The sequence below is a fragment of the Anser brachyrhynchus genome (assembly GCF_964034855.1).
Source record: "Anser brachyrhynchus genome assembly, chromosome: 2".
NCBI classification, from domain to species: domain Eukaryota; kingdom Metazoa; phylum Chordata; class Aves; order Anseriformes; family Anatidae; genus Anser; species Anser brachyrhynchus.
In genome coordinates this window covers 389,886-403,389 of record NC_137695.1, presented here as the reverse complement: position 1 = coordinate 403,389, position 13,504 = coordinate 389,886, and the positions used below count along the sequence as shown (strand labels likewise).

Below are 13,504 nucleotides of genomic sequence, written 5' to 3'. Positions count from 1 at the left end.
GAGACATTCCCAGTGACCCTTACATTCGGTCCTATCCCATCCTTACGAAGATGATACTATCTTAGTGGCTGAGTACACATTATTGAACAAACACTGCTGCAGAACAGTGCTGGAAAGAAGGACAGTAAACCAGCCCCCCCAAGCACTGGTCTGCAGGCTGCTTTCATACCAAGGCTATGGGCCCTGCTCCCATAAACAGATCACCCTGAGCAGCCATGTGATTATGGACAGCTGGGAGGTGGTGACTTCAGGCTGGATTCCTGCTCTGGTTCAAGGCAAATGCGTTCCTGATGCATTGTATGAGTAATGGTTGTTATCCAGGGTATTCAAAAGCTTTCACTCCCTGCTCCCCTCATCCCTGTTTTGCAGACAGTCTTAGTACATCACTTCAAGCCAATATCTCACATCCCTGCCCATAGATGTCATAAAGCAGGTTGTTAATCCTTTTTGAGTTATACCATCTTTACAGTGTGAGTGTATTACCAGGACACACAGACTGTCAACACCAGCTTCTTGACACTTTGTGAGCATAGAACCACACATCCCTATTGTATCCCATTAGCATTCATGCTGTGGTGCATCGCTGGTGTGCATGCACTAGGAATGGCACAAGGAAACTCACATAGTTATTTCAAGCTTGCTAGTTCAGAGCAGCATGGACTAGCTGTGTAAGGTGGTGATAATTAGGGGAGTAGAACTATGCCCTGTATCCACACAGAAGCAGAAAAAGACAGAAGCTCTGGGTATGTCAAACTGCTTAGCCTTCAGATATGTGTGTTCCAGTGCCCTGGTGTTGATGTAGACATTAAGAGGCCTCAGAAGACCAGTGCACAAAGAGGAGCACATTGCAGTGCTGTCCTAGTGCATCTTCTGCCAGCCAGCAGCAGTTCAAGCATTCCCTGAGGCAGAAGCAGAAACAGGATTAGCTTCCAGGAAATTGTTAAAGGCTGGTTAGTGCTCTGATCTCTTTATAAACTCGAATTTAAATTGCAGAAGCAAATGTTACCCTTTACCTTGTTCACAGTGCAGCACAGCCCAGGCACCAGCATGTGGCCTTGCATCAGGCTCTGGCAGATGCTGGCTGGGCTGTCACAGGGGCCATCTGCTCTGTACCCAGGGGACTGGTGCTCTCAAGGTGCACGTCCTCCTCGCCCCACACCCACGTCCCCAGTACTGTCATGAGCACTGTTGTCCTGCCCTAAGCAGGACAACCTCAGACATTGCAAGGGCATGGGAAGTGTTTGTTTCGGAGGCCTCGGTCCTACACCCACCATACTTTGTTTCTGGTCCTTTGAGGAGCAGGTGAATGCATAGGTCTGAGTGCACCTCCTGCTACGCATGGCTAGTCACGTGGATAAGCCCTATCAGGCAGTCTTCAAGGCAAGGCAGAAGTTGTACTCTGGTAGGCATAAAGACTAGGGTTTATTCCAAACTCCCTTATGTACAAACTGTAAACTACTTGACAAAAGACAAGATCCCAACAAACGCCCAGGGCAGCAGAGCCTCCTGGTTCAGTTAGAATTTGGAGATCTGAGAAAAACTGAGATCAATCCAGCACATTTGCTCCTGGTCCCACAAAATGCCCTAATCCTCATCTCTTGCTTTTCTCAGTGAGTCCGGAGCTTGTCTTCGTTAGGCTGGTGAATAGAATGCCCCAAAATGGGTGCAGGAGGCAGAGCACAAGGCTGGCAGGGACAGCAGCAGGTTTGGCAGAGCGGGGCTGACATGGTATGGCAGGAGGGAAGGGGTTATCTGGAAAGGCACAGGCTGTGCTGGTAGGGGTGGAACATCTGCACAGAAAGACGGTGGGACTCAAGACCCAGCCCTTAGTAGAGAACATCCTCAAAGCTGAGCAGCAGGAACCGGTGCAAGGTGCTTGGCAGGTGCAGCTGGGACAGGACTGGAAGCAAACGGCCCTCCAGGAAGGTCCTGAGTGCACAGCGAGCCAGGTGCTGCAAGGAGCGAGGTCTTTGCTCCAGCGAGAAAAGCGACTGGTAGAAACTTGGGTATTTCTACAGGGAGAGAAGAGAGGATGAGATGCAGACAAAGCTGAAGATCCTACTCCGGGAGCAGAGGCAGAGCCGGGCAGCCCATTGCCTCAGCTACCCAGCTGCACCCTTCCTACCCCCAACAGCGCTGCCCTCTGTCCTGCAAGGCACTCGGCCTAGCCTGGCCCTGTCCTAATTCCCCCAGCACATCCCACATGTCCCACATCCCAGCCAGCAGCGTGCCTTCTCTCACCTGCACGACCTCCACTGGAACCGCCTCCACCCAGTCTGCGGAGACGCGCACATGGTCATAGCTGTTCATCAGGACCTCGATGACACGCGGGCAGGCGTGGCAGTACCGCAGCACCTGCGCCAGGGAGACAGCGGATGAACCCAGTCCTGCAGGACACACTTTTGCCTTCGAAAAAGCTGCACATGCTCAAAAACAACCTTGGTAAATCTGGAGAATGAACATCCTTCCTTTACGCTGCCCTGGGAGATCAAAGCCACTGATGGTGGGAAGCACCAGAGCACTGCTCCTGCAGACGGGGCGACCACCCAACTGCCCGCACACGCAGCACGGCTGGGCCCTGCGGCCTCTGCTCAGCTGCAGGGGCTGAGGCATGGGGCTGGGATGCAGAGCCCTTCACCTGCCCTACCGCTAAAAGCAGCTCACAAGCAACCGCCCCTCTGCTCTATGCCAAGCTCCTTTCCTCGCATTTGGTCAGAACAAGAGCTGTTTGGGGCAAGGACAGACCCCCCATTTTGTGTGCAGCTCCTGCTGCAACACACCACGCCTCTCATGAGGGCTACGCAAGGGTCTCAGGGCTGCGTTGTGCCTGTTCTGCGTGAGGCCGCAGACAGCCTGTGCTGTGCACAATGGTGGTCCCAGTACTGTGCTCGTCAGCTACTACACTGAGCCCCAGAAAGAAACCATAAATATTTCATGCAATACAAATCTCTGTTGTGTACCGTGCCCACATTTTCACAACAGACATAGGTGCAAGGAACACACTGTGTTGGTGTCTCTTATGCCACCAGCACAGTCTTGGGAGCACGCCCCACCCATGCATAGCTGCACCCAGCAGAGTCCCCGTGGGTCTTGGTTCCCACTCCCTACGGCCCAGGCCAGCAGTAGCTGTCAGAGTCTATTCCGGCTGTACGAGTGATCCTCATTATCTGGCGTTAATAGGAGATTAATTAGTGTTAATTGTTGATTTTCCTGTATTTTCCCAAAGGGGAGAGCAATCTGCTGATCTCCGGGCTGGGTAATTATTGCACTGCTCAGGAATTAAGACAAGAAATTAACCCTTTGTTTGCTATGTCTTGCAGAGGCAGCATGAGCTGGAGGGTATGCCCCAGAGAGGAGAAACACCACCTGAGAGTAAGGGGGCTAGCACTTTCTGGGGCAAGTGATTATGGAAACTGTATAGGGACTGCCCATAGAGCTTGGCAGACAGGTGCAGGAGTGCCCTACGGGAGAACACGCTCTTGGAGAAAACTTCAGGGAATCCTTTACCAGTAACACCCCTTCCCTCTCCCCCAGTCCTTGGGAGAGTCAGGAAGGACAGCAAGCAAGCTGGTGCAGAACAAGCACTGCTGTGACAGGCACATCCTTCTTCTCACTGAGGCCCCAACGTTCATAGCTTTCCCTTCCCACCACATGCCCAGTACAGCTGTGAGCCCTGCACCTTGAGGAGGGAGCCAGGCCAGATGCGGATGGCACCATAGTTGAGCAGGGCTTGCACCACAAGCTCTGGATGGTGATCTAGCTTGTAGGCAGTTGCTTGCAGGATATTGTGCAGTGCCGTGTTCCCACTGTAGTTCATGATGTTGACGTTTGCACCCCGGGCCAGCAGTAACTCCGCTACTTGAGCATTGGCATTCTTGCAGGCCAAGTGAAGTGGGTGCTGACGGTCCCTGTCTGCAGCGTTGATGCTAGCACCACTTTCCACCAGCAGCTGGCAGACCTTGTAGTAGCGCTCCATGTCCTGGGGCTGATGGGGCTGAGCACAGGCAGCATTCAGTGGCGTCTGCCCCTCCTCATTCTTTGCCTCCAGCTCTGCCCCATGGCACAGCAGCAGACGGACGTGGTCTATTAGGCCATGCCGTGCTGCCACATGCAGTGCTGTATCACATTCCTCTTCTGTCCGACTGTTCACACTGGCACCATGCTGCAGCAGCTGCTGGACGCACCTGTGTGGGCCAAGAGGACTCAGTGACAGACTCCTATCCTACCTCTCCTATCCTACCTGCCACCTCCCCATGTCCCCTTCTCTGTACCGTCCCATGGCTTTCACATTTCCCAAGAGTCCCCAGATCCCTGCTCCTCATGCCCTGGAGCAGTGGTTTTAAGCCAGTATGACTGGTTAGCAGAGACACTGTCACCCTAATTCTACCTAACTTTCCACAGGTGTTTAGTAAGTGCCAGCACACCCAGAGTCTGCAGCACCCACATCCATCTGCACATGCATTCCCAAAGTTTTGCAGTGTGAACCATCAGCTCTGCACTGCTGATGGGTAGCAAGGAGGCAGCACCAAGTTCAGCTGCGTCAGCTCTGAGGATTGGAGCTTGACGTCATCTGTCGGACATCAGAGGTGGTCCTGGTCCAGGAGCATGCAGTGAGGCCACCCCATGCAGCAGCCATCGCTGCAACCACCAGCACACCTGCAGGGATGAGTACTGACCCCTTCTACACAGGATGAGGCTCAAGGAGGGGAGGCCCCCTGCACCCCCTGAGCAGAACTCACTCGATGGATTCTGGGCTCTTGCAGAGATGCATGGGCTTGTAGCCATCCTCAGAGACAGCCTCAGGGTCAGCACCAAAGCTGAGCAGCAGGCTCACGCAGTCAGTACTGGCTGCTGCGCAAGCCTCATGCAGGGCAGTCTTACCCCCTGGTGCGAAGTTGACGGCAGCGCCCCTGAGCAGGAGGAGCCGCAGGCAATCTGCGTAGCCCCGGCTGGCTGTGATGTGCAGTGGCGTGGTGAGCTCCTGCTCATAGCTCAGAGACCACAGTCCTGCAGAGAAAGAGAGGTCAGGGAGTCACATCCAGCACTAGGCCCAGAGCTGTCCTTTTGCCCAGGGTACCCGATGTACATCCTCTCTGGAGAATCTGGGGTTTCCCCTCAAGGGACTGCCTGCCTCTTCCTGCTAGTCACCAAGGTCCCTGCCTTGGGACCGGCATGTCAAAGGCACAGGACTGCTGCTCTCTGGCCCCGAGGCTGCGTGGCCTTTCAGAAGCAAGAGCCTCAGAGCCAAGGCCCTTCCCAGGGGTTGGACTTTTCACCTGCAGCTCATTTAGGCAGCAAAGGGCTTCTGTTGGCAGGAGAGCAGTGGATGAAGGGCCCAGGGGCGCAAGCAGGGCTGAAAGCAGCAAGGCAGGGCTGAAAGCAGCATGCACGAAGCACCACAAATAGAAGAAACAAGCAGTAAAACAAAAGGATTCCAGAGCAGGCTGCCACATACCCAGGAGACAGAGACGAGCCCTGAGTATGGCACAGGCACGCAAGCCTCAGCAGAGATGGTCATCTAGGGCCTACAGCAGAACAAGGGTCTGAAACCTGCCAACTCTCAAAGACGCTGACCCAGCTGGAACCACTGCTGCGCTGGTGCAGTCTGCTGGCAATAGTCTGCAGCTGCTACAGAAAAAGGGCTCCTTAAATTGTGCTTCTTGCTGCCTCTCCAGGCTGGGCTGGAGGCCCTAGACTGCAGGATCATTTGACACTGCTTTGCTCTCATCTCTTTTTTGCAGAAGCAGTATGCACCCAGTGTTTTTTGTAGAGCTAGGTTCAGACTGAACCATCTCAAGGACGCAACACAAAGCTTTGACAATTCCTTGCTCAGCACAACCCACAGTGAGAATCAGAAGCCCCAGTAGCCAGCACAGGCTGCACACAGACCAGGCGCTTACTCAGTGCCAGGCTACAGGTCTGGTCACAGAAGGAGCACAACCTGGAGCCTGAATTTCCTGCATTTGCTGAGGAAACCCTGAGTTTCTCCAAAACTTGCATAAGCCCCTGCTAGAAGGGGCGGGTATGCAGGGCACACCTCGCACTCCCAAACACGTGCACGCAGGAGGACCCAGCTACATCCCAGTACTCCAACTCCCATTCCCACTCCTTCACAGCCAAAACAACACCCATAACACACAATCCCAGCAGCAGTAATGCCCTGTAGCATAAGCAAACGGCTCTGAGCCCCTGCTCAGCAGGCCCCGCTGCCCCTGCATACTCAGCCGGCGGAAGTTGAAGCGATAGTTCTTCCACTCTTCCAGGTTGCTGGTGTCAAACACCACACTGGGACTCAGCTGGTGCTGAGGGCTGCTGAGGACCTCAGCCACGGTCCCCCGGTCCCCAGCCAGCAGGGCGTGCCAATAGGCCTGTGCAGGACCCGTTGCTTTCCGCGTGCAGATGGGCTCCTGATGCTCATCCCTTCTGCCTGTGAGGCTACCCATGCTGCAGCACCCAGCCCCTCAGCAGAAGCCAGGGCTGGCCTTGTTGCTACCTCCACTGCCAGGCTCGGAGCCTGCGGGCACAGCCACACCAGTGCCCTGTGCTCCGTGCCGAAGGGCTGCCTGCCTGGGAGTGAGGACCTGTCACATCGCTGCTTGGCCCAGGCTGGAAAGTAGCTCGGGTCTCAGCCGCTCTATTCTGGGAAAACTTGTGACCAAGTGGCTGGGCCAAGAAGCAGGGCAGGACACTCCTAACAGGCAGCAGTGCCTCTGCAGCCGCTGGCTGCGCAGGAGAAGCCCCCATACAGGGCAGGGCAGGGCAGCAGTGTAGCTGGTAGGGTAGAGGATGACACAGAACACCACTAAAAGGAGAGAAAGGGAGCAGCCTGCATCGTCACCCAGTTGCTGCACAGACCACAACAGCACAACTCAGCTGCCTCCACGCACCTGCAGCATCCATCCACCCAGCCCTCATCTCCCTCCAGCACTGCGCCCTCATTTGCTAGTTCCACCCAAGCCCATGGCACTAGACAGGTTTTTAAACAAGTCCCAGGAGAGTTCTTTTTGATCAAAGCTTAAAGCCAAATGACTGTTAGAAATAATACAAGGGTGGGAAGGTCATTACAAGAGAAGTGAAAACATAGAAGGTAATTACCCTTTAGACTTCTACCTACTTTTCCTTGAAATTCAGCCTTGCAGAGAGCTCCTGCTCAGTTCTAGTACTGTTTTTTTTTTTTCCATCCTCTGACACTTCCTTCACTGTTTTCCTTTCAGCCTAAGCAGCATTGTTCCTGTCCCCACTTAGTGGCAGAAACCCATCCTGCCCCTACTTTGGTTACAGAATAGCACACTTTGCTCACAGTTCTTGTCACCATATTTTTTTCAGACCACATGTTCTAACAAACACACCAAACTGCTTAGAAGACCAGTTGTGTTTAAATTTTTGTCATAGAATTATTCAGATTTTGCAGCTAAAACACGTTAACTGACCCCAGCAAACCACCAAGCAACAATTACATTGGAGACCAGAGAAGAGTATAAAATTGGGAACTTTACCCCTCCCAGTAATGAGAATCACGGAATGGCGGAGGTTGGAAGGGACCTCTGAAGATCATCTAGTCCAGCCCTCCTGCCGGGCAGAATCACCTAGAGCACCTTGCACAGGATGGCGTCCAGGCGGGTTTTGAATATCTCCAGAGAAGGAGACTGCACAACCTCACTGGGCAACCTGTCCCAGTGCTCCGTCACCCTCACAGTAAAGAAGTGCCCCCTCATATTGAGCTGGAACCTCCTGTGCGTCAGTTTGTGCCCGTTGCCTCTCGTCCTTTTACTGGGCACAACTGAAAAGAGACTGGCTCCATCCCCTCAACACCCTCCCCTCAGATATTTGTACACATTGATGAGGTCTCCCCTCAGTCTTGTCTTTTCCAGGCTAACCAGGCCCAGCTCTCTCTGCCTGTCCTTTTACGACAGATGCTCCAGTCCCCTAATCATCTCCACAGCCCTGCTCTGGACCCACTCTGGTAGCTCTGTGTCCCTCTTGTACTGGGGAGCCCAGAACTGGACATGACACTCCAGGTAGGGCCTCACCAGGGCTGAGTAGAGAGGGACTGGACTGTATTTGCCTGGGTCCTCCTTCTTGCCTTTTTCAAGACTGGCGTGACATCGGCTTTATTCCAGTCCTCAAGCACCTCTCCTGTTCTCCACAACCTTTCAAAGATGATGGAGAGTGGCCTAGCAATAACACTGGCCAGCTCATTCAGCACCCGTGGGTACATTCCATCGGGGCCCATGGATTTGTGGATGTCAAGTTTGCTTCGATGATCTCTGACCCAATCCTCTTTGACCAAGGGGAAGTCCACCTTTCTCTGGACTTCCTCTCTTGTCTCCAGGGTCTGAGATTCCTGAGGGCTGATCTTAGCAGTAAAGACTGAAGCAAAATAGGCATTCAGCAACTCTGCCTTCTCCATATCCTTTGTCACCAGGGCATCCACCCCATTCAGCAGCGGGCCAACATTTTTGCCAGTCTTCCTTTTTCTACTGATGTATATGAAGAAACCCTTCTTGTTGTCCTTGACATTCCTTGCCAGATCTAATTCCAAATGGGCCCCTGCCTTCCTTGTCACATCCCCGCATACTCTGACAGTGTCCCTATATTCCTCCACAGTGGCCTGTCCCTTTTTCCACATGCAGTAAACTTCCTTAAAAATAAATGACCACACTCTATACTGACATTCTCCAGCATCCTTTGTCTGTGCAGACTTCAGTACCAGTAGTCTAGGTATAATGTAGTGCATGAGAGAGTAAAAAGAGGGAAGCCCTTGGCAGATTTCCTTACCTCATGGGCTCCTCAATTTCCCTGAAGATATAAACAGGTATACAACAAGAGACTGGGTTTCCCAATCATAAAAGCATAGCCAGGGAGTCAAAAGACTGCATGAGTTAATGTCAGTAACACTGTACATTTTACAGCTCCTCTGGGCTCCTTAAAATATCATTAGGGATGACTCAAGAAATACCAGGTCACTAGAATCCATTTTTAAGGTCACTGTCTTGGTATGTTTTAGGAAATTGTCCCTACAGGTCACAGTAAAGTGTAACCAAAGTCTTAGGTATCTTGTCTGATACATTTTGCAGTACATTTTTGGTCTGTGCTTGCCGAACAAACTTGCTTGCTTGGGTTTTTCACACCTTGAATATTTGGTGATAAAAGCAATTTCTGGGTGAAGTTGTTTTACATAAACTGTCCAGTTTTCTGTGGGGCACAAATTTTTACAAGCAGATTGACTTGCTGTTAAAGTGTTTGTCAGCCCAACACCAGGTATGTGTTAAAAATGTGTAATTAATAGTTTTCTGACAAGTGGTCTCAGTTACACCAACTTTTGTATTTTCTTCCTAAGTAGACTGTAACAATTCAAAAGACACGTAAAAATCTTGGAACTCAGCAAATAATCTTCACCACCTAAGAAGTATCAGCATTTGCATCTGCAAGCCCACCCTATCTCTTTGTCTCTTGCTAGGATGAATTCCCACAAAACTTAGTCATGATCAAGCTTTATCAATGTGCTCAATCGCCTTGTGTCGGGACACTTGAAAAGAGCCCACACCTCTGGCAAGTGACCTTCATCAACAGCTCTTCCATTCTGGCACACTGGGGCTTTCACCATCAGCCCTCTGTAGAAAACAGCGATGCAATTATGGCCCCTCAACACTTGACACTGTCTTAAATTCTGTGTGTCTGCCTGCAACATGCTACTATCACGCAGCAGCAAGGACATGCACGCTTTCAAACTGTTAACTTTGACAGAGCCTACAACAGTTATGTTGCTTATTGAAAAGTTCACAGATGACACCGATGAGCATGTAAGCAAAAGGTATCAAAGAGCGTAGAAGCATGTGTGGTAGCTGCAAGATGCATATGGGCAAGGTACAATGAGGTGCATGGATAGGAGGAAACACCAAGGATGACCAGCTTCTACCTCCTGTCACTCAGGACAGACTTGCTTCTACCATCTCTGAGATAGATGAGATTTCTGCTCACCTTCTCCAGTCCATCTCACAGAACAGAACAGCTTGACAGCTTGAGGGGTGCAAATTCTACATGTGAAAGAAAGCAAAACTAAGCTTGGTGTGAATGCTTCTGTTCTGGAGCAAAGGTGGTGTTAACCCTCCTACATCAACCCCCCCTGCAGCTTCCTAAAGTCAGTGTTTGAAGTAGGAATCGCAATGGCTCTGCTTCACACCTTGAAGTCACCACAGCAGAATTGTGATGTGGTGCCCAAGCAGATGCCCAACAAGGCTAAAGCGCAGCTATACTTATTAGTCAGGATACAGGCTGAGCTGTGCATGAAGGACACTGCTACAACCTGTTCCCAAAGCATGTCACAGGCTCCAGTTCCTAATGAACAAGAGTAACAGACCCAACTTAAGACACAAGACAGAGAAAGAATCCTTATGCCACCTGATGTGTTCTCACCCAAGCACACTCATCACATAACACACATTTCACTTCTATCCCAGCAACCTCTAGCAGGACAGTCCTGATGTTTTTCTGCTCCTGAAGCCTTTTCAAGCACCATATTCTCACCACTTCCCAGCAGACATACCTCTGACCTCCTTTAGAAAGCTAGCTACACATTGTTGCATAGCTCTAGAATCCCCCTTCCTCATCCAGAAGCTTTTTTTTTCCCCAAGTCCCTCTTCCACGACCATTTCCACCACTGTGTATTCCCCTCAACAGTTTTCTCGGGTGTCTGTGCTCTTTCTCTGGTCCCCGTTCACAGCATTTCCCACCTCTGCTGACACATCCCAGTTCCACACACCCACCAAATTTCCTACTAGTCCAGCGCAGCTCATCACCCTTGGTCTCGATGATGAGATTAACAGCTGCGTTCCTGCTGAAGTACTTCTGCACCCTCTCCAGGTCCCCAGTGAAGAGCGCGTTCTGGATGAGGAGGTCCCGGCACTCCAGAGGCTCCGTGCGGCTTCTCAGATAACCCTGGCCAGCTGGGCTCCGGCTGCACTCACGGTGGTGGTACCGGGGTCTTACTTGTCGAGAGTACTTCCACTGATCCAACTGCTCCTCATCCATTTGCACTGAGCGTTGTGCGGCAGAGGTGAAGGGAAAGGTGCAGTCCACCACATGGAATGCACAGGACAAGCCCAAACCCTACAATAAATAAGCTGCAGCCAAGAGCTCCTTGTCCAAGGCTGTGTCCTTTATGGGTTGCTCCCAGATTCCAGATCCCCAGCGCCTGGCTGGATTCAGGCACAGGCCTGACTCACCCAGTATAAATAGTCTTGCTTGGCAGCTCCCCTACAGCACCTCTCTGCCTTCCAGGAGTTTATTTTCAGCTGCTGGATGCAGTCACCAGCACAGACGAGGCACAGGTCAGAGGCAGCAGACATACAGTTCCAAAACCCCTGCCAAGGGCAAGGACACCTCCCACTAGATCAGGTTGCCCAGGGCCTCATCCAACCTGGCCTTGAACACCTCCAGGGATGGGGCATCCGCAACCTCTCTGGGCAACCTGTGCCAGTGCCTCACCACCCTCTGAGTGAAGAATTTCCTTCTAACCTCTAATCTAAATCCCCCCTTTTTTAGTTTAAAGCCATTCCCTCTTGTCCTATCATTATCTGCCCAAGGAAAAAGTTACTCTCCATCTTTTTTATAAGCTTCCTTTAAGTATTGAAAAGCCACAATGAGGTCACCCCACAGTCTTCTCTTCTTTAGGCTGAACATCCCCAGCTCTCTCAGCTTTTCTTCATAGGAGAGGTGCTCCAGCCCTCCGATCATCTTCGTGGCCCTCCTCTGGACCCTTTCTAACAGATCCACATTCTTTGGCTGGGGGCCCCAGACGAGAACACAGCACTCCAAGTGGGACCTCACAAGGGCAGAGCAGAGGGGGACAATCACCTCCCCCCCACTCCTGCCCACCCCTCTGTTGATGCAGCTCAAGATGCAGTTGGCCTTGTGGGCTGCAGGCACGCACTGCTGGCTCATGTCAAGCTTTTTGTCCACCAGAACCGCCCGAGTCCTTCTCTGCAGGGCTGCTCTCAATGAGTTCTTCTCCCAGTCTGTACTCCTGTCTGGGATTGCCCCAAACCAGATGCAGCACCCTGCACTTGGACTTGTTGAACCTCATTAGGTTCACATGGGCCCATTCTCAAGCTTGTGCAGGTCCCTTCGGATGGCATCCCTTCCTTCTGTTGTGCCGACTGCACCACTCAGCTTGGTGTCATCTGCAAACTTGCTGAGGGTGCACTCCATCCCACTGTCCATGTGGTTGATAAAGATATTAAAAAGTACTGTTCCCAAGACAGCCCACTGAGGGACACCACTCACCACCAGCCTCCACCTGGACATAGAGCCATTGACCACCACTCTCTGAGTTCAGCCTTCAAGCCAATTCCTTATGCACTGAATGGGTTTGACCTTCCAATCCATCTCTTGCATTTGGATCAGCCACTGCCAGGTCTCTGAACAAAGGAGGCAGCCTGTGAGAGGACAGCATGGCAAGAATGGGTGGAGAAAGCATGACAGAGAACAGAGAGGCTCCTCTGTCAAGATGAGGAACTCAGTGCAACAGCCCTAACTCACAGGAGCCCCTGAGGAGATGTACTCCAGCCTCAGGGCACTTAGATTGCAGAAGAGGCTGAATTCCTATAGAGATGAGGAAAAGGACAAACTAAGAAGTCTTAGCTCCTTTCCAGCCTGTCTTTCCAACTCCTGCTGCTCCTGCAACTGGAAGCAATGGGGTCATGCTTAGCATGGCCCTGGGCACAGAATCCAAACCTAGTCTTTCACCCATTCATGCTGTCTGCAGCCATCCAGGAAAGGGGTCCTGAGGAACACTGGCTGCTGGGTTGAGGCCAGGTCCCTAACCATCACATTGAGCACGCTGGGAGAAGGCAGGCGGTGCTTTTCTACTCAGGAAGTTTCACAGACCTTGAGATGAGAAGGTGCATGTTTCTTTGCAACAGCTACTGCTACGGAATTTCTTCTCACCCCCATGACCAACAACAACAAAAAAAAATAGTCCCACAAAACACAACCACACACACCCTCCCCAAAAAACTCACTGACTTCCTCCCAGCAGAGCATGTTCTTCTTGTTTAGCAGGACTCTGACGCCTGCCCTGGTCCCACAGCAGAAGAGGCCCCTTGCTCACTCTGCCTGACACGCGACAGGAGGGAAGTCAGGACCATATGTCCCCTCAGCACTGTCATCTGGCAGGAGTTGTCCAGCTACTGGCACCAGGCTTTAGCTTCAAAGCCAGTTCACTGAGCCCACTGCATGCATCATAGCGGGTTGCATAGCCTGTGTGGGGAAAAAAAGTAATCTCCTCCTCACTGGTTTTGTGTATTACATTCATATCAGCTCCACAGGGGCTGTCTGATGTAGAGATCAGCAGCACCCAGTCCTCCATTTCCAGTTAATTCAGGGCCTTTAGCAAGTTCTTCCTCAGATGCTTTGTGTCTGTCTGTGAGGAAGAAAAGGGTCCTCAAAGGATCAGAGTAAATGGGATCACGTGCAATCCGATGACCCACGGCTGATCACAGAC

General features: G+C 51.9%; 1 protein-coding gene across 1 annotated transcript; it reads right to left on the bottom strand.

Moving 5' to 3' along the window:
• Window positions 1-1,403: 1,403 nt before the first annotated feature.
• On the bottom strand, window positions 1,404-11,206 carry ASB10 (ankyrin repeat and SOCS box containing 10). The gene is made up of 5 exons (XM_080582579.1): window positions 10,767-11,206; window positions 4,740-5,007; window positions 3,680-4,184; window positions 2,242-2,355; window positions 1,404-2,012 (listed from the first exon to the last, which is right to left on the bottom strand). Exons 1-5 carry the CDS (start codon window positions 11,029-11,031, stop codon window positions 1,827-1,829), a joined length of 1,338 nt encoding a protein of 445 aa, XP_080438705.1. The 5' UTR covers window positions 11,032-11,206; the 3' UTR covers window positions 1,404-1,826.
• Window positions 11,207-13,504: the final 2,298 nt, after the last annotated feature.